Source organism: Microcaecilia unicolor, chromosome 3, assembly GCF_901765095.1.
Source record: "Microcaecilia unicolor chromosome 3, aMicUni1.1, whole genome shotgun sequence".
NCBI lineage: Eukaryota > Metazoa > Chordata > Amphibia > Gymnophiona > Siphonopidae > Microcaecilia > Microcaecilia unicolor.
The window spans coordinates 216,148,239-216,169,892 of record NC_044033.1 but is presented as its reverse complement, the minus strand read 5'-3'; the positions used below and the strand labels follow the sequence as shown (position 1 = coordinate 216,169,892).

At 43.4% G+C, this 21,654-nt stretch overlaps 1 protein-coding gene across 3 annotated transcripts in view; it reads right to left on the bottom strand.

The window, feature by feature from the left end:
- Window positions 1-5,435: 5,435 nt before the first annotated feature.
- The window catches only part of LOC115464971, an 87,027-nt gene continuing 70,808 nt past the window's right edge, over window positions 5,436-21,654 (bottom strand). Inside the window, exons 1-4 of one of the 3 annotated variants that reach the window (XM_030195365.1) lie at window positions 18,666-18,823; window positions 18,273-18,335; window positions 10,766-10,906; window positions 5,436-6,453 (exon numbers count right to left, since the gene is read on the bottom strand). In XM_030195365.1, coding sequence (XP_030051225.1) covers window positions 5,597-6,453; window positions 10,766-10,784 — 876 coding nt within the window. In that variant the 5' untranslated portion in view covers window positions 10,785-10,906; window positions 18,273-18,335; window positions 18,666-18,823 and the 3' untranslated portion in view covers window positions 5,436-5,596. Of the gene's footprint in view, window positions 6,454-10,765; window positions 10,907-18,272; window positions 18,397-18,665; window positions 18,824-21,654 lie in introns of those variants that run through there. The other 2 variants (XM_030195364.1, XM_030195366.1) reach the window with 2 other exon arrangements.

Below are 21,654 nucleotides of genomic sequence, written 5' to 3'. Positions count from 1 at the left end.
GTAAGCCTCTTTCAAATGAAGAAAAATTCAGGAATGAGGGGGCATAGGATGATGTTAAGAGGTTATAGGCTCAGTACGTAATCTAAGGAAATACTTTTTCAAGCAAAGGGTGTTGGATGCATGGAATCGTCTCCCGTTGGAAGTGGTGGAGTTGAGGACTGTGTCTGAATTTAAGAAAGCATGGGACGAGCACATGGGATCCCTTAGGGAGAGGAGGAGATAGCGATTGCCATGGATGGGAAGACTAGATGGACCATTTGGCAATTATCTGCCATCAGGTGAGCTATTTATGCACGTCAGCAGTGGGTTGAGATCCTGGGGAGCCAGGTTCAATTCCCTCTACAGCTCGGTGTGACCCTAGGCAAGTCACTTAGCCCTCCATTGCCCCAGGTACTACTACTACTACTACTTGACATTTCTAAAGCGCTACTAGGGTTATGCAGCGCTGTACAATTTAACATAGAAGGACAGTCCCTGCTCAAAGGAGCTTACAATCTAAAGGACAAATGTACAGTCAGTCAAATAGGGGCAGTCTAGATTTCCTGAAAGGTATAAAGGTTAGGTGCCGAAAGCAACATTGAAGAGGTGGGCTTTGAGCAAGGATTTGAAGATGTGTAGGGAGGGGGCTTGGTACAATGTATACTACTTATATACTATACTACTTAGATTGTGAGCCCATTAGGGACAGCACTGGTACCTGTATAGAAAATTGTACTTATTAACTGCTGTGGGCCAGATTCTATATATGGCACTTAAAAAATCCACGTGGAAAACATTTCTTCATAAGCGTATTCTATAAGATCTAGGCATGGTATATAGAATATACTTAGTTGATATTCCAGCACCTAAAACTACGTGCCACCATTTACACCAACGAAAATGTGGTACAAATCCCTGGGCATAGATTTACGTACACTGGGCCATATTCTGTAACAGTGCACATAAATATTGGAACACCCATTTATCTGCCCATGACAACACCCCTTTTGAACTGCACGCTTTAGAATTTAGGCGCAGTTCATTACAGAATAAGCTTACCAAGTTGTGCATGTAAATTCTAATTATTGCCAGTTAGTACTCATTATTGCTGTTATCAACACTAATTAGCTTGTTAAGCCAATTAAGCTCGCTGTTATAGAATATGCTTAGATTTCAGCGTAGAATGCTAGCGCGCTATATAGAATCCGGCAGTGTATACCTATGTGAAGGTCTCAGCGGTACATCAAATGTGCTAAATAAAAAAAATATTCAGGGCCAGTTTAACCATTGGATCAACTAGGCAGTTGTCTGTGTGGAAAGTTGGAGGCAGGCAGCAACAGAGGGACTCCGGGAGGCGGGGGGAATGGGTAAGGCAGGGAAAGGGCGAATCTATATGCCTTTAAAGTGGGCACCACCAGCCACAACACCCCTGCTCAACTGACAAAGCACAGGAGCCACCCCAGGCAGTCTGAAATCCAGGAGCTGATCAAACTACGTCCACACCTGCTGGGAGATAGAGAAATACTGAAGGCAATTGGGGCTAGCCGTCCAAGAGGCACTATGGTTTTTCAGTGTTCTCTATCTCCACCTGCTGGTAGGCGGATACAACCCATCAGTTAATGGATTCATCTGCTGCTGATGACAAGGAAGTGGCTTTTGGAAATTGCTTTCATTACGGGCTCCTTTTACTAAGCTGCAGAAAGCACTAGTGCATGCTTACCACAGAATAAAAGGACTTACCATGTAACGTGCTGAGACATCCCATGGTAAGTTCTGAATGTGCATGTGCAAACTGTGTGCTAAATAATTTTCAGCATTTTTCTGGGAAGGGGCGTGTCTGGGGTGGCGGAGAGTGGGCGTGACAGCGCAAATCAGTTCATGCAGCTACACTGCTGTTCACCTGCTAATTTTTGGTAATGACCATGCGCTAATAAAAGTGTGTGGCCATTAATTTGGAAAATCAGCCATTATTCAGCAGTGGTAAAAATGGCCTTAGCGTGTGGGAAGGATCCGTGTAACAGCCCTCTAAGGCCACTTTTTAGCCCGGCTTGGTAAAAGGCCCCCTACATTGTGTACACCCAAAACAAAGCTCAATATTATAAAGCGTGATGCCCATCTCTGCATTTTTCCAGGATTGTTCACTTTAATTCTACTGGATTCTACTGCCTTAGACTTCTATATAAGCTAAGTTCAACTTTCAATTCCCTTTTGATGGGTTATATTAATATCACTATATACATTTTTGTTGATGAAATTTGTTTACACCATTAGAAAAAAATTTTTCTGATAAAATTTGCTCATTGGTTTGGTTGGGGGGGGGGGTTATGATCGATCATAGAAGCTGTGAACTGCGGCTTGGATTCTGTAATATTACATTATTGGACATCTTCAAGGGTACCGCAGTCATTTGAGGTCTTCCCCCCCCATTCCTTTATGGTGTTAGATTGAACAGAGGTTTTTCCTTGTTGAGTTTGTGACATTTATTGAGTGAGTTACTTTTGTTTTTGTTACCTCACTTTAATTATGAAAATCTCAGAGGGGTCATGACAGATAAGTGAAGGGGGCACCAGGCTGAAAATTCATCTAGGACATGTAATACCCTTGTCCTTGCCCTGACTCTATCAGAATCATTGATCTAACATTCTACAATTATTTTAGAGGTATGTATTTGGCTATGGAGGTACTCCACATGGACTCAATGATAGTAGGTTTTAGGTTCCATGAGGTGGTTCAAAATACAACGAAGGCAAAAAAGGAGGTAAAAAATCCTCACGACACCGTGAAGATGAAACAAAAAAGTGAGGAGAATGGATGAGGATACCAACTGTTTTATATTTATTCACTTAAAAAATTACATGTGCATAACAGCGACCCGACACGGCCGTGTTTCGGCACAATGGCCTGCTTCAGGGGTCTTTATAACCTAAATTAAACAATAAAATATATTAAAAATATATTAAAAAATATATTGATTTAACAAATATTTAATAAACATAAATATAATAGACTTAACATTATCTAAAATGATAGCATGGATTGTACAAACTTGTGAATTATCTTTGACTCGTTCAAATAATAACATGTTTAAATATATATAAAGTTAAAAAAGTAATTTTTTAAGTGAATAAATATAAAACAGTTGGTATCCTCATCCATTCTCCTCACTTTGTGGTTCAAAATACATCATCGTAAGTGGCTGATGTCCTTCTATTTTTTTCCAATCCCAAAATGTTAGCTTTTGATCTGTTGTATTGTATATCCTGTAATGTGAGTTTGTGAAAACATAAAAGTAGCATAAAGCTTTGATCCTGAATCCAATGTCCTCAGGGTATTCATGTCTCATTTTAAAAATAACTAGGCAGGATTCAAATATTTAGGCAGTAACATAACAACACAATTAAAGACTCTGCAGACTTCTAAACTATGCAAACCAATGCTGACTTAAAGAAAAACTGAGTTGTGGGAAGAAAGTTCTGGAAGTCAAATACAGACATTCAAAGTAGCTTTCTCAGAAATACTGCACATTCCATGCACAGGACCCAAGAGGCAGGCAGAGCTCTAGAGCAGTGGCGTAGCCAGACAGCTGACTGAGGATGGGCTTGAGCCCAAAGAAGATGGGCCCAAAAATTCATCTCTTCCCCCACCTTCCTAACCCCTCTTGTGCCCCCCAAACCAAATGAAACACCCGAACTGGCAGGGATTCACAAGCCCCACCAGCCAAAGGTCTTCTCCTAGCAGAAGGAACAGTTATACCCTGTGCAGCTGGCGACAATGTCCCCAAGTCGCTGATGTGGCTATCCTCTGTGCATGCATGCAAACTGAGTATGCGTGAGGGGTGGGTGGCAGTGGCTCAGGGACACTGCTGCTAGCTGGTATTAGGTTATTAAATAAAATATTTTCTGAAATGGCCGTGGGTTTGAGGTGTGCCAGGGGGCGGAGCCATATAGAGTAGGTGGAGCCAAGGCAAAGTGGGGCAGGGCTGGGTCGTGTACTAAAATTTCACTCTCAAAAATTGGGGCCCCTTGGCAGCTAAAATTGGGGCCCCTTGGCAGCTCTGGTAATCTAGTCTGGAAATCAGAAGTGTACTTGGAAAGTACACAAGAGAATGAAAGGGGGTAGATTCTGGACACAGGCAATGATAGGACACAGAAACATCGTACTGGATGTGAGAGAAAGAATAGGGGCGATTCTGAACACAGGGAGGGACAGGACACAGGAGGGCATGCTGGACATGAAAGAATAATGGGGGGCAGTTCTGGTCATAGGCAGGGGCACGTCACAGAGAGGGAATGCTGGGCCTGAGGGAAGAATTGGGGAGATTCTGGTCACAGAGACGGACAGGACACAGAGAGGACATGCTGAATATGAAGGAAGGAATTAGAAAGAGATTCTGGATACAAGGGATAGGACATATCGAGAGCATTCTAGAAGGAAAGAATGGGGGTGGGGGGAGAGATTCTGGTCACAAAACCACCCTGAAATCCTAATTTGGTTTAGTTTGGGTTTTGACCAAAAATGTGTGTTTTTGGCTGAAACCGAAGTGCAGCCCCATGATTGCCTATCCATGCCGACTTCAATCTCAAAATGGCTGCTATGACCTCTGGTGGCAGTCTCACGAGACTGCCACTTGAAGTCACAGCAACCATTTTGACAAAGGAGCTGGCAGGGGCAGGAGGAAGTGGTAATTTCTCTTGCCCCAACTGCACTGCTGGACCATCAATGGTTGTAAGGTAAGTCCTAGGGGGCATGTGTGATGATGGTGGTGGTGACCAGGAGGGGGTTGCTTTTTTTTTCCAGGGAGAGAGGGGAAGAACCAGAAGGGAGTTGCTCCTGTATAGGGAGGGGAAAGGTGGAGAGCAGCTTCAGTCATGGTTTTGGTGTCAGTTGAAACCGAGTGATGAAATTTGGTGGCAGGTTCGGTTTCAGCCAAAACCAAAAATGATCTTGGTTGTCCTCTACCTTGAGGACCACCAATTCTGTGAGGTACCAACCCACAGAACAGTAGATAAACAGTCACTAACATCCCTTTGCTCCCTTCTCTGCAGGTGACATAGGCTATCCCCTATAGCTCCCCTTATTGTCAACTCCAAAGGGGGCACCTGAAGAGAGGTACTACAAGGCACACAGGAAAATTAGGGTGCATGATCGAAAGGACATTTGGCATTTGAAGTTATAATTCAGGTACCTGGGCCTGCAAGGGGGAAAATTGCTGTACACACCAGCTAAAGTTTGTGACGTCTTTACAACCTGCTGCATGCTCCACAACCTAGCCTTTATTCACAGGATGTCAGACCCAGAGGGACCAGTGCTACCAGGCACAGATAGCAATAAGGAGCAGGCAGCTATGAAACATCAGAACCTCATACCCTATGGCATACCAGCATGCAGTGGCTGCAAGAAATGAATTAATTCAGACACATTTCTTGTGCATAAGTGAATTTATTAAAAGTGACCTCATGTACAATAATTCTCCCTCCCTCCATTTCTCAGTGTGATACTGTCTACAATATGCGTCTAATAACAATTTTTCCTCCTACCAAATGTGTCCTTATGTGAACAGATATGCACAATGCCTATACACGTGCCCTGTGTGAACCCATGAAACTCTTCCTAGGCCCTATTTTCTCCCTCTGACGCTGCCACGGCCACGAAATACCTGCCCACCCATGTTAATGCCAAAAGATTGATGAGGTATTACGGGGTGCCCTGAAGAGGCATGTCCACCATGAACCACCCCAGAGTCATGCTTGGCCTCCCCATGGAAGTCAGGGAAGACCAAAGTTTGGAATTTCACACTAGGAGGGCCAGAATCTAGGGTGGGGCGAGGTGGATTGAAGAATAGTGTGGAGCGTGGTGGGGCAGAGGTGGATGGTGAGGTTGTCCTTGTATTTGATGAATGCACCACCAGCTGGGGGAGCAGGGAGGACAGGGTCTGATTTACGGTTTGAAGCTCCGATGCAATGACCCTAAGACCTCCACCAATGTTACTTAGTCCCTCTTGTACCGTGGCTGTCAGACTCTGAACATCGCTGCGGAGACCACAGACCTCTGCTTTGAGCAGGGAATGTTGCTGCCTGACATCACCTGCAAGCATTGATATTATTTTCTCTTCCTGCCCAGGGCTGCTGATAGAAGATGCTACTGTGTCCTCTGCCTTAACCTCCTCCTGATGTTCTGGGCTGTCCTTCACTGGCTCCTCTGCACATTCTTCCTCATTCCCCAGTCCCTCTACCTCTGGTTGCTTCTCCTCTGTTTCCTCCACCGCAGCTTTGATGTTCTCACCCAACTCTTTGTTGTCATCTTCATCTCCAGGAAAACCAGCTAGAAGTCTAGATGCCACTTCCTCCAGCCTTGAGTCCTCAATTTTGACAGGCAATGGTGATGACAGCTGCCTGTTGGACTCCCGAGAATAGAGGGAACCAGCGTCCTCCTCCCTGCTGCCATCCTCACCAGTGGGATGCACTGCTGTAGCCCCTGCAGGATAAAGATAAGTGGGACATTTGTAACAACAAAGTTGGCCAAGGAAAGGTCCAGAGTGGATTCTCAACAGCAGATTACAGACATTGGCTATAACGTTGTTACTTATGGTATTGTTGTTGGAAAGCAGGATCCTTAGCACAATATCTACCTGGACCTCATGACACCATGACTGTGTTCATAAGAGGCTTCCCAGCAGAGAGAAGCAAACACTACATTGTGTCACCATATAAGTACATGAATGTCCATATGCAATGTCCCATGAGTACACCATTCAGCTGAACTGGCAAAATGACTATATTTATCTTACTATGCTATCTTCACAAATTAGCGCTTTAGAAAAACCCAGGCAGAGTAAGGGGAGGGTGGTTGGATAGAGGATGGCGGAACCCCATGATTACAATGTGCAAATCATCATGTTGTCACCAATACACATAGGCCCATATAGTGAGGGAAATACACACCATGCTAACACTAAGTACCCTTTCCTACAGTAGATGAGGGTCCTCATTTCCAGATGTCAGTGTTGTTCAAAGTACTTACGGTAAGTTAAAAAAAAGTAATTTCATGTTTTAATACTTAAGTAAGAACAGGGAGGCATAGATAAATACATTTACTTAGAAAAAAAAATAACCTCTCAATATTCAAAGCTGTTTAACCAGTCAGAAACAGCTGCTGACCAGTTAAATAGTATTTTTGCAGCTAACCGTGAATATTTAGTGGGAGATAACCAGTTATCACCCGTTGAATATGTGCGGTTAGAGCCTATTACTAAACTGACTATGTGGTGTGGTTTATCTGGTTAGGTGCAGATATTCACCATCAGACCACATAAGACTAGTGGTTAAATCAGACCACATAATTTGCAGTCCTATCTTTAACCACTATAATTTAATTAGTCAGCAGCTGAATATTGGCTTAACAAGGTAAGTGTTTAGTGGCCAAAAAATCATACCAGATATTCAATTCCGGTCGCCAGAATTGCCCTGGCATTGAATATCTGGGTTTAACATTGGTGATGGGCAGTCAAAGCGCTGCCCACTGCTGGCTAAATATCAGATCCTAAGTGCCTATTATGAAACTTTTTGAATACAAATACTGAAACTACAATGAATGCAACTACTGATAACGTACATTGGGGTCACTGCCCACCGGATTGATATAGTCTTTCGAGAGGAAGTCTGCTTGTCTGATCTTAAGAGGATTGAGGGGTTGCTTCAGTTCTTGAAGATATTCATATGGAGTTCGCCATCAGATGAAAATTGTTAGAACAAAACAGACAATGGTTCCAACTTTGTGAAAGCCTTTTCAGTATTTGGACAGCATGAAAATGATAACAAAGATGAAGATGCATGTGATGAGTTCATGGCAAAGAAATAAGTTACGTGGCAAAGAAGTTGAAGCACTGGTCTGGACGTCTGTGGAACTTTTAGCTCCAGTGGTAATCATGTCTTCCAGCTTCCTTGTAATCAACAATGTGACTGTCATACCTTAAACCTTGCACCTACTACTAATGCCAACAAAGCTAAAATTGGTTTGGTCTAAAAGAATCCCCATTCTCACCTAAAGAAACTACAATCTCTACAGAATACTGCCATCAGACTGCCACATGTGATGATATGACAATGTTTCTCTTCTCCTTCAAGTGCTTCCAGCTGAACAACATATAATATTTAAAGCTCTTATGCTCACCTTCAAAGCCTTCTAGGATAGATCTCCTCTTTATATGTCATCTCTCACGATTCAATAGTCCCATGCTCGCTTGCTCTGCTCTTTCATTGACCATCGCCTCGTTCTACCAAGCCCTAAACAAGTTCAACTAGAATTCATCAGACACCGTGCTTTCTTTCTTGAGGCCCCATTTTTATAGAACTCCCTACCTCTCCCCCCTCCAAGCTGAATTGTCTTCTAAGAAATTTAAATCTGCAGTAAAGACTTGGCTTTTAACTTTGCGTTCACTCTCTCTTAGAAAGAATGTGGTTCTTCCTACTGGGCACATGCCAGTCCTTCCTCTCTTCTTTCTCCCACCCCTCTTCTGCTTTCTCTCTTTGTCTTTGCTCTAGGGTTAACTTACGGTATGTGGTATGAATGGAATCTGCACTTTCCTGTCAAGTATTTGTAGTTCTTTCCCTTAAAAAGTTTTTTGTTTTTTTAGATTGAAAAACCACTTTGAACTGCTAGTTAGCAAAGATAGTATAGCAAATGTGAATAAACTATAAACAAGAACATATCTTGTGCATTTACTAAATGCCATGGATTTGGAATAAATATGGACAATCTCAAATTGGCTGCTAATGAAGTAATTGATTTATTTGTACTGCATCTCAAGAAACCAAGTCAGATACGATATTATTCCTTATGAGCAGGCCTTATCATTGACTCTGACAGGGTGGTCACGCATGTACAGCCCCTTCCAGGTACGAGTCTGTAAAGTGCAAGCCCAGTCTTATGCACAGATTGAACTGAGGAACCTGAAGCAGATCAGAGCCTCCAACCTCCTCTCTCATTCTTTACTCTTTTGAACTTGCTGATACCAGATACCATGTGTTGACTTCTATAACAAATAGAAAGTGCAGGGCCTTCAGCTCACGCTCAAGTGGAAGACTCAGCCATGTCTTGCCTCATAAAGTACAAAGTCTAGGGGACACGCAATAAAATTACATGGAAATACTTTTAAAACAAATAGGAGGACATATTTTTTCACTCAAACAATAGTTAAGCTCAAGAACTCATTGCCGGAGGCTGCGGTAACAGTGGTTAGCATATAGGTTTTAAAAAGGTTTGGACAGGTTCCTGAAGGTAAAGTTCATAATCTGCTATTGAGACAGACATGGGGAAGCCACTGCTTGCCCTGGGATTGGTAGCATGGAATGTTGCTACTATTTGCGTTTCTGCCAGGTACTTGTGACCTGGATTGGCCACAGTTGGAAACAGGACACTGGGCTTATGTTCTAATGTTCTTATGAAGATAATAGAAATCAACATAAGGAATGGCAAGTCAAATGTAAAGCGCTGATAAGTAAAAGCAAGGAGACTTTAAAAAGAAAGTTGCCCTGGAAACAAAAACACATAATAAAATCTTTTTTAGTTTTGTTCTGAGTTAATAAAGATGTAATAAAAAAAAAAAAAAAGAAGCAAGAAGCCGGTAAAAGAATCAGTTGAACAGCTAGATGACCAAGGGATAAAAAAGGCATTGAGGGAGGACAAGGCCATAGCGGAGAGACTAAATTTCAGCCATCTGCTTGGTCCAGGAGCCAGCAATATACCCAGACATCCTTCCAGTTGAACAAGTACTGGGAAACACTGAATAGCTCTAATGCCATACAGAAGTGACAGAGGAGGATGACAAAGAGGGAGTGGGGAAAAAGGTCATCCACCTGCATGACAAACATGCAATGAAATATCAGAACCCTGCCCTAGAGGTGGGAAGTTGCTGTCAGTAGCCTAGAAATACAGAGCAGAATAGATTAACGGGGAGCACATATGCTCACAGGAGCAAGGCATGGCTACAGCATCCCATCACCCCCCTCCCCCATCTTGCACCACAATACCTTCTGTCCCCATCACATGTAAGTGGTGTACTTACAGCTCACATAACAGCACAACACACTGAGGGCGACGGACGAGGAGGTGCAAATGGGTGAAATTTAGCAGGACAGGGTTGGCATATCAGTGCTCTATGAGCAGCCTAGTGCTCTATGGGTGCCAAATATGCACCAATGAACCTCCAGAAGACAGCAATAGGAGACTGAGGCTATTCGCATGCTATGGTGGGAAGCAGGTCCTGTCTTTCCAGAGTTTATGGTGATCCCAGCAAAGGAAACAAAAGAGCCACACAAGGTGGAGGAATAACACAACAACAACAACAAAAAACAAACAAACAAATGAATGTATATGTAATGGTGACCATAAATTGTCCAACCAAGCATAAAAAATGCTAGGTGCAGAGGCGCAGCTAGGTGGGTCACCAGAGGAGCGACTGCTCCCCCAAACACATTTCCAATGGTTCCAATGGTGACAGCGCCATCGGCAGTTCACTCTCCACTCCCCTGATGCCTCAACCTGGTTACGCTTCTGGCTAGGTGAAGCCAAAAACATTGACTGGTTTTTACTCTAAGTACAGCATTGTGACCTAGCATTTTGTATGCATGACTAGACATCTTATGGTCACCATTACATATACATTCAGGGCTGACACATCAAAGACTCCTGACTCAGGCGGAAACGCCGAAACACGGCACTGTGTCGAGTCAAGTAGTGTCCAGCTTTTGTGATCATTTGTCTACAATAAAAGACTTTTTAACATCACCTTGTGTTGGAAGTTCCATCAGTCCCTCTACTTTTTTGTTGTTTCCGAGTCCAGCAGGGGAGCATAAATGAACCTCTGAGGGGCAATAGTGACTCAGCCTCTCTCTTTCCCACTTTCTCTTTTTCCATGAGGGTTAAGGACCTGAAGAAAAGAATCAGAATATCTTCAGAGTGCCATGTCCAGATGCAGGAGGATGCAGGTCAGCAACAAGAACTCACATATGCTGCTACATCGAGAGTATCCATACGTGACTGCTGCAATCACAGCAGACCTAACCTTAGCGCCAGCTGTCACATTGACCAGTGATCTGCCACAGTGACAGCCCCATCCAGTGTATGCCAACTGAAAGCACATGCACACAGCAGGCACACCACTACTCTATGCTACCACCTCACCCCACAGCCCTCTCTAGGGTTCTCTCCAGGGCCGCCAAGGGGGGGGGGGGGGGCAAAATTCCCCAGGCCTGGTCTCCAAGAGGGGGGGGGGGGCCTGGCACAGGCAAGCTTCTTCCTGCTTCTGGGTCTGTGCCTATCCTGCTGCTCCTGCATGCCGGGACCTCCATGATTGAATTAACACTATTATTGCGTTAATACAATCATGTGGGTCCTGGCACACAGGAGCAGAAGATGACAGACCAAGGAAGATAAGGGGGCAGGGTTGACAGCCCAAATGTGTGTGTGTGTGGGGGGGGGGGGGGGGGGTAGAGGGGGTAGCACGAGTGTGTTGGGGGGGGGGGGGGCAGCGCGGTGGCGGCCCAGGTGAGGGGCGGTCTTGCCCAAGGCCTGGCTGTGTGTCTTAGCAGCCCTGGTTCCCTCAACACAGTTCCTCTCACTGCTGTCTCTGAAGGTGTGTTTGGCAATATCCTGAGAGAGTGATGGTCCTTGTGCTCAACACCATTCCATGTCAGATCCTCATTTTCAAACCATTAGCGCTGCTAGTCAGTAAATATCGTGGAAAACAGCTTACCTCTATTGTGAGCTAGGCTCCACAGAAGCTGTTAGCATTGCATACCTACTTCACGCTCACACTTTATCCTATCCCTAACCCCCATATCTTAAGGCCTTCCAGGAACACCTTTTCCAAGCTTCCTGAAAGTCCAGGGGATTTCTGACTAGTGAGAGCTCATAATACCGCAGGCCCCTCATGTTTCTGTCATTGAAATGTGCACATCCCTCTCTTAGGCTGTTGCCACCTGTACAGCAGCTCTAAACTTGAGAGACTATGATGACATTCTGATTGCATCTCATGGATCTAACAACAGCTGCCATTCTTGCTCATTTCCACAGTCAACCAGCAAGCTGCCAGACTCTCTGGAGAAGATGGCAGAGGACTGGTCCCATGGAAGAAGTGGAGGATCTGACAGGGGCAGAGCTCAAGGCTGCTGGGGTCCCTTCAACCCTCTGTCCCAACCATCCCTCACAGCTCCCTCTGGCTTCCCATCCCATCCACCCATCCCTGGCCATCTTGCTATGCTACCCCATGATATATTATATAATATTTGTATTTGGCCAACTCCTTAAAAAGGTTCAAAGCGGATCGAGAGAAACGGTGAGCTACATTAAAAATCTTTGGAACAAATAGGTTTGCAAATTTTTCCGAAACACATGATAAGATTTTATAGACTTTAATTCTTCCAGTAGCGATTGCCATATTTGTAAAAAAGACCTCCAATATTTTCTTAGAATGAATCCCTGAAAAGGAAAGAAAATGAAGTGACTCAAAAATCAATAACTCAGAGGCAATGATAAAAGACCAGGCAATAACTCAGGGACCATACCATCAAAAACTTTGAAAATTTAGATAAGCTAATTTAAAAGAAACATGGGCCTGAAAAAGCAATCAGTGTAACTTTTCGTTTATAGTTTATTGAATTTACTATACCACTTTTGCTGCAGGCAAATTAAAGAGGGACTAGCATGATCCAAATTTTGTTAATCGAAAAATTAGTTTGGCAGCCATGTTATGAAGAGTCTGTAACCTACAAAATAATTTTATAGAAAGGGAGCAGTATAAAGTATTGCACAAAGATGAGGAGGTGATATCTCAGTCAGTGAGGAGGTCCAAGGCCTCCAGCTGCTTCCATCTCCTCCCCTTCATACAACCAATGCTCCAGGTCTTGTGGCATCTGGGTCTCCACCTCAGTCTGCGACCTCAGGTACTGCAGGAGATGGAGCACTAGCTGCATTGGTGCAGGAGATGGCCTGGCAGTACGAGGTTCTGGACTGGAGGCTAAGGGTTTATCATGGTTTATGAGCACCGAGGATGAAGCATGCTTTAGGGCATATGCTGGGTGGAGCACTGGAAGGCTGCTGTAGTCATAGAGACTGTGGATTGGATCTAGCCAATGGGAAGACTGTGGGGGCGGAGCACTGGAAGGCTGCTCTTGTCACAAAAAAGGATGTGGTGAGCCCTGTGAAGAAGTCAAGATTCAAATAGTACTTACATGTTGAATACTGTGCCAAACCTATAACTGGGTTTTTTTTAACACTTTTGCAACGCAGTTATACATATAATACTCTGACCCTTATTTTAGAAGATCTATTTGTGATTTATATGTGTAAATACCTTCATTTATACGTATATATCACCTACAAAACATTTTGGTGGTAGCCTATAAGGCTTTCCATTCAGGCCAACCAGAATACATAATCAATTCACTTATTCCCTACTGCCCATTGTAAACATTAAGGGTCCTGTTTACTAAGCAGTGCTAAGGGTGCGCTAGTGTTTTTAGCACGTACTAAATGCTAAAGACACCCATAGGAATATATGGGTGTCCCTAGCATTTAACGCATGCTAATTTTAGGCTCTCGCTAAAAACACTAGCGCATCTTGGTAAACAGGGCCCTAAGATCATTAAACCAAAACTGTTTAGTTCTTCCACCTCTTGCATGTGTAAGACTAAATTCTACCCATGCCTCTGCATTTTATTATCTCAGCCCGGCCTTATGGAACTCTCTCCCAATTTAGTAACAGTATGAAAGCCAGGTTGATTTTTGTTTTGTCACAGCTTTTTCTCCCTGTGCGATTGGTAATTTTGAAGAAGCCTAATGGGGAAAACTTAAGATAAGTTATGCAGAATTTTTTCCCCTCCACTTTTTCTTTGTTTCTCTTTTGATATATTGATAGTGGACTGGCACAGTACTTATTGAACTGTGGTTTGCTTTTCTGATTTCAATTACCCCAATACTGACTGGATAAATGTAATATCAGGGCATGCTAGGGAAGTGAAGTTCCTAGATGAAATCATTGCCGGAAAATGTGGTGAAGGCGGTTAGCTTAGCAGAGTTTAAAAAGGGGTTGGACGGTTTCCTAAAGGACAAGTCCATAAACCGCTACTAAACGGACTTGGAAAAATCCAAAATCCCAGGAATAACATGTATAGATTGTTTGTACGTTGGGAAGCTTGCCAGGTGCCCTTGGCCTGGATTAGCCGCTGTCGTGGACAGGATGCTGGGCTCGATGGACCCTTGGTCTTTTCCCAGTATGGCATTACTTATGTACTTATGCATAACCTGCCTCGGATTAGAGCAATATCAATCACAGGTCATAAAAACAAACTTCATTCTTGATCTTTCTTGCAATAATTTAAGAAATTCATACTTGGCAATAAAAATATCAGTATTTCAAATATGTGATATTCAATACAGAAAACTAATGCTGGAAAGCAGTTTACTCTGAGAAGAAAGCACCCTCTTTGGTACACAATTTCATTCATGCTTCTCTCCCTGCGAGGACAGTTGTTGAGGATGTCCAAAATATGGACGTTTGTGAGAAGGATGTCCATGCCTGGATGTTTCTGTGAGAAGGATGTCCATACCTGCTATGCCTCTGACACCCCCTTTATTTATTTGGATTACAAGTAGCAGCAGTGGGATTTGAAGAGGCCACCTCCGGATTGCAAGACCAGTGCTCTAACCACTAGGCCATTCCTCCACTCCCTTGAAATTTGGCCATTCCTGTGGGGGGGGGGGGGGCAGTATGCAGGCCCCTGGGGGGGTATGTGTGTGTCAGCGGAGGCATAACGAGGGTGTGGACATCCTTCTTTCAAACATTTTGGACGTTCTCAACTGCCCCCCCCCCCCCACAGGGATGGCCAAATTTCAAGGGAGTGGAGTGGAGTGGAGGAGTGGCCTAGTGGTTAGAGCACTGGTCTTGCAATCCAGAGGTGGCCAGGTCAAATCCCACTGTTGCTACTTGTGATCCAAAATCCAAATAAATAAAGGGGGTGGAGTCATAGCAGGCATGGACATCCTTCTCACAAACATCCACATTTTGGACATCCTCAACAACTGCCCTCGCAGGGAGTGAAGCATATCAAAGGACATCCTCAACTGCTGTTGCAGGGACGGAGGCATAGAAATATCCAGTATACCTGAATGTAACTCACCTTGAGCTACTACTGAAAAAGGTGTGAGCAAAATCCAAATAAATAAATAAATAGCGAAGGACGTCCTCAACTGCCATCACGGAGGCATAGCGAAGGACATCCTTCACCCATACTCTAAAAAAAGACAAAAGTTTTTAAAGTTGTTTTTTTCGGGGTGAGAGGTGGTTAGTGACCACTGCATGCCTTTTTCCATTCTGTTAGTGCATCAGTTAGTCCACTGCAGTGTCCCCTAGGGTGCCCGGTTGGTGTCCTCAGGGGGACCAGTGCACTACGAATGCTGGCTCCTCCCATGACCAAATGACTTGGATTTGGTCGTTTTTGAGATGTGCGTCCTCGGTTTCCATTATCGACGCGAAACCGGGGATGATCATCTCTAAGGTCGACCTAAATGTTGAGATTTGGCCATCCCCGACCGTATTATCGAAACGAAAGATGGACGCCCATCTTGTTTCGATAATACAGGTTTCCCCGCCCCTTCACCGGGATGTCCTTAGAGATGGGCGCCCTTAGAGATGGTCGTCCCCGTTCGATTAAGCCCTCCATGTAAACTAAGATTCCCCTTTATCAAGCCGCACTAGCAGCTGCTGGTGTGGTAATGCTGACAAAACCCATTCACTTTGAATGGACTCTGTCAGCAGTGCTGAGTGGCAACTACTAGCATGGTTGATAAAAGGGAGTCTAAGATTGCTAGTTACATGCTAGACTATGCTAATATTTAGGATTTGTTTTTTAATGATTCCACGTTTCCAGGTTTACCAGTGAGCTGGATATATCACTCAAGAGAACCCTATTAGAGCAATGTACAATATAAATTCAATAATTAGCAACAGAAACAGAAAGGAACTCCATAAAAATATTTTTGTTAGGTATATAGAGGGAAACCTACATATAAGTAGATTCTGTTTCTAAGAGCTAATTACCATTTTATAGAAATAGTCTAATTAATCCTGCTAGCCTCTTAGTTGGTTGAAAGGCCTATAGATTAGAGATCAAAGATCAGTCCAGAGGTGGGAGGGAGAGACTTAAACTCTACACAGAGGTAGACTATTAGCTGTGGTCTACACTGATGGTATGGTAAATTCTAATATAGTACCTTTAAATGTTAGCCTATGAAACTGTGAAAGACTTTAAATGCTAACAAACAAAAACAATTTCCTACAGTGCCTTTGCTAAATAAACAGAGCAACCTATTTAACTCTACGTCTAACTTCCCCCAAGTTTTGAAAGCAATTTCCCAGCAGGTAACTTCACCAGTTAAGTTCTCTCCCTCTCTGGAGCTGCCTCACCACCCTGCAAACTCATCTGCCACTTTCCCCCATAGTCAAAATACTCCAATGCAACTGCCACACCATCTCACAAAGCATCCACACCCTCAGAAAACTACCACCTGCAACTGCCCCATCACCCTGCATACTACTCCACCCCCAAAACTATCCTTTGCCATTGTTTCACCACCCCACGGTGGTTAATAGATTATTATTATTATTAACATTTGTATAGCGCTACCAGACGCACGCAGTGCTGAACATCCAAATTAGAGAGAGACAGTCCCTGCTCAAAAGAGCTTACAATCGGCCAAGGGAACACATGTACATTTAGGCGCAGCCTTTTATGCTACTGAAAACCTAGTGTAAATACCCATGCCTAGGTGTTTGCGTGTTCCCCTGAATTCTATAAAAATGTGCGTAAATTTGATTGACGCCTCTGACACACCTACACTCCTCCTGTGGCTGTGTCCTCTTTTCAGCTAAGTGCATTGGAATTTGCTCGTGCCTGTTTTTAGAATATGCCTAAAAAAGCACGCATAAATTTCAATTATTGCCAATTGGTGATGATAATTGTTTATTATGGACCAATTATCATCACTAATTAGTTCGTTATTTAATTTGAGTAGCATACATAAATTGACTGCATGCACAATTTAACGCATGCTACTCACCGCACCTTATACAGAATCTGGCTCTCGGTGCGCAACACTCTGGATGATAATGCCTGCACCACACTTCTTCACTCACTAGTTACTACAGATCTGGATTATTGTAATATCATTTATGCCGGATTGCCCAATACTATCTTGAAGCACCTCCAAACTGTTCAGAACACGGCTATTCAGCTTCCCATGCTCACCAGTTCGACTATGCTACCCCCACTCCCAGCATGATACCATTAGCTCTCCATTCCTTTGGGTTTTGAGCATAAAGTCCTCACTCTAGCACATACGGTTCTCCACGCTTATATCCTATCTTTCCTTACATATTACCCCTTAAAAACCAGTCTGGATTCTGAACTCTACTTCTGCACATCGCCTCTCTCTTTCCCCCATCCTATTTGGAATCCACTTGTCACTCTGCCTTTTTCTACATCGCCTCTTCCTTCTGGAATTCCCTCCCTATAGGTCTTCGTGCTGAACAGTCCTACCTAAAATTTAGGTCCATCCTAAAAACTTACCACCATGTTTTAACCTTTCCTGGAACCTGATGAGGCCAGGCAGGTCAGCACCAGCAATGTGCTTCTTTCTCCTACCTTCGCTATTCTTGTATTCTCTCTTTCTGTCTCTCCCTCCTTTGCGTTATGGAGTTTGTTTCCTAGTTCCATTAATTTTTGACATTGTAAACCACTCTGATTTTTGTTGGAAAGACGATAAAGCTAAACTAAACTAAAAACCACCCCTACAAACCTTTCCTAGTCCACAGCTGCCCCATCACCCTGCAAACTGCCCCACCCCGAACAGTACCCCTGCAATTACCCTACCCCCTCACAAAGTGTTTCATCTCCAAATATTTTCTCCCCATAACTGCCCCATATCCTGGAAATTGTTCAAACCCCCCCTCCACCCAAAAAATACCCCCTAGAACTAGCCCAAGTCTTCCCTCCTACCACTGAACCAGCACCTTTGTAAACTTTCCCATTTCCCAAAACAGAAACTGTCCTCACTCCAAAATGCCTCCCCACTTCCAAAAGCTGGCCCCAATGACTGCACCAACACTCCCAGCTAACCACCACAGATGAAACTCATGCAGGTCACACAACAGAGATACACACATGCTCATACAGTATATTTACACCACACAAAGACACACACACGTGCACACAGTGAGATTAGAAATAATTCCTTACTTGAATCGATTAGGAGGATTTTAAGTTCTTCTGCTGTATTTGTCATTTTCTTTGTTGTTATTTCTGAAATGAAATTTTTGGACTCAATTAAACTGCTTGCTTATTGGTTGCCATGTGCACTGCCAAACTAATACTTGTTGCTGTGGGCAGGGCTAGATTAAGGCATTGGCTATCTAGGAACATACCTGGGGTCCAAAGATTAGGGGGCCCTATTCTGATCAGGACATAGGAGTTTAGGATTGCCAGCTATCTGACTTTTTGCAGGATTCTACTGATTTTTTTTATATTCATATCCAGAAGCTTGAAGGATGGCTAACATGTCTGGAAATGTTCCAAGTTTAAAAACTCTCAGCTTTATTCAATCCTCCATCCTGTGCGATTGAGCTTGTCTACCTGTTTCCAGGGTAACTAGCAGCAGACACTGTGGGTAGGATCCAGCCAATGGGAAGGCAGTGGATGGGTGGAGCACTGGAAGGCTGCTGTAGTCATAGAGACTGTGGATTGGATCTAGCCAATGGGAAGACTGTGGGGGCGGAGCACTGGAAGGCTGCTCTTGTCACAAAAAAGGATGTGGTGAGCCCTGTGAAGAAGTCAAGATTCAAATAGTACTTACATGTTGAATACTGTGCCAAACCTATAACTGGTTTTTTTTTTACACTTTTGCAATGCAGTTATACGTTTAATACTCTGACCCTTATTTTAGAAGATCTATTTGTGATTTATATGTGTAAATGCCTTCATTTATACGTATATATCACCTACAAAACGTTTTGGTGGTAGCCTATAAGGCTTTCCATTCAGGCCAACCAGAATACATAATCAATTCACTTATTCCCTACTGCCCATTGTAAACATTAAGGGTCCTGTTTACTAAGCAGTGCTAAGGGTGCGCTAGTGTTTTTAGCACGTACTAAACGCTAAAGACACCCATAGGAATATATGGGTGTCCCTAGCATTTAACGTATGCTAATTTTAGGCTCTCGCTAAAAACACTAGTGCATCTTGGTAAACAGGGCCCTAAGATCATTAAACCAAAACTGTTTAGTTCTTCCACCTCTTGCATGTGTAAGACTAAATTCTACCCATGCCTCTGCATTTTATTATCTCAGCCCGGCCTTATGGAACTCTCTCCCAATTTAGTAACGGTATGAAAGCCAGGTTGATTTTTGTTTTGTCACAGCTTTTTCTCCCTGTGCGATTGGTAATTTTGATTTTATTTTGTAGAGTCATGGCTGAATGGGTGTGCAGTAGACTTTATTTCTCCCCTGAAGAAGCCTAATGGGGAAGACTTACGACTTAAGATAAGTGCTGCCAATTTATACAGATGTTACCCTGTTTGACAAATTCTGCATGACCATCCTTTGAAAATATGGTTGGGACTCTGAATTGGGGAGTTTTTATAACCTATGATTGAAATAAGGCAACATATTGACTGAAGAGCCAGTTGGTCTTCCAGCTATTATGCTGGAGGTCTTTTCTTCCTGGACATTTAATATAATATGCTGTGAGCTGTGCATTCCACTGTTTTTGTTGATAAATTTGGATTGCTGTTTGAATGTGGGGGGTTTTCCATCTGATTTTTGATTGCACAGAGTTATTATTATGTACACACAAGCAAGTCCCACATTTAAGGTTACCAGTTTCTTGGTGGTGGTGGGAGGAGGGAAATCTGGGGCTCTTGGACAGAAGGTGGTATTTTGAATTTTTGGTACTGAGCGGGAGTGGGGGTGGGGGATCTGAAGAAATCAAGCCCATCTGTCACACGACACCTAAATCAATTCTAGACCTCTGAGACACATAAAGCAGCCACAAGATATACTCATTGACTACAATATTTTATAGAAAACAAAGAGGTTATGATCACCTGGGACATCCTCATCTCACTGATAAAAAGCTGGATGCCAGAAAACCAGATGTAGTGGTAAAAGAGAAAAACACCAGAATTACATTGATTATAGGGATGTCGGTCCCAAGTGATTACTCGATGAATCGCTTGGAGAGAAGGAAGATCTCAATTTCAAAGAAATGCAATCCAAGACCAAGAAAATGTGGCAGAAAGATACAGAAATATTTCCCCTTTGTTTTGGGTGCCACAGGCTTGATCTAAAAGTACTTCCAAGTGCACATAGATAAGTTGTCTATACATGTTACATCGTCTGAACTCCAGGAAGAAGCTCTGTTTGGCATAATGCAAGTACTACAGTAAATGTTAGCAGTACATTTGAGAGGCTGAGATCATACTCAATGTCTAGTTCTCATCTCCCAATACAATACAAACAACTACCCTACAATAACCACACCCTACTGCACACTTCCTATCTCAGAAAATCTGAAAATCCTTGGAGTCACCATTGACCGAAACCTCACTCTCAACACCCACGCGAAGAACACGACGAAAAAAATGTTCCAATCGATGTGGAAACTCAAAAGAATAAAACCTTTCTTCCCAAGAAACATCTTCCACACCCTAGTACAGTCACTAGTAATAAGCCACTTGGACTACTGTAATGCTCTGTACGCAGGCTGCAAAGAACAGACCATCAAGAAACTCCAGACAGCCCAGAACACCGCAGCCAGACTCATTTTTGGAACACCTAAATATGAAAGTGCGAAACCCCTCAGAGAGAAACTGCACTGGCTCCCGCTCAAGGAACGAATTGAGTTCAAGATCTGCACGACTGTACACAAAATCATTCATGCAGATGCCCCACTCTATATGCTAAACCTAGTGGACTTACCGCCCAGGAATGCCAAAAGATCAGCCCGCAAATTCCTCAACCTGAACTTCCCCAGCTGTAAAGGAATGAAATACAAACAGGCTTATGCTACTACCTTTGCGTACAAAAGCACACAGTATTGGAACGCACTACCCATGGCCCTGAAAACCATAACCAATCTAACAAGCTTTCACAAAGCTCTGAAAACACATCTCTTCAACAGAGCCTACAAAAGTCACCCTCAATGAAACATATCATTCCTTAAACTACATAAGGCACCTAAAACACCTCTCACACGACCTTACCTAACACCTTTCTATCTGAATTCCTCTTTCACCTCAGCTTATGATTGACTGTTTTTTTTTTCTTTTCTTTTTAAATCATGTAACGACGTTTTCATTTCCATACTCTGTAAGCCACATTGAGCCTGCAAAAAGGTGGGATAATGTGGGGTACAAATACAATAAATAAATACTCCACATACCCTGGCTTAAGAGTGAGGTTCATTCCTGTCATTAAATGGTTTGTCATACGTGGTGGATCGAACAATGATTGTGCGTAGTGGAGTACAGGTATCTGATGTTGTTAAGTTAGATCGAGGAGTCCCACAGGGATCAAATCTTTCAGCATTGTTATTTAATCTATATATGGCTTTCTTGAGTGAA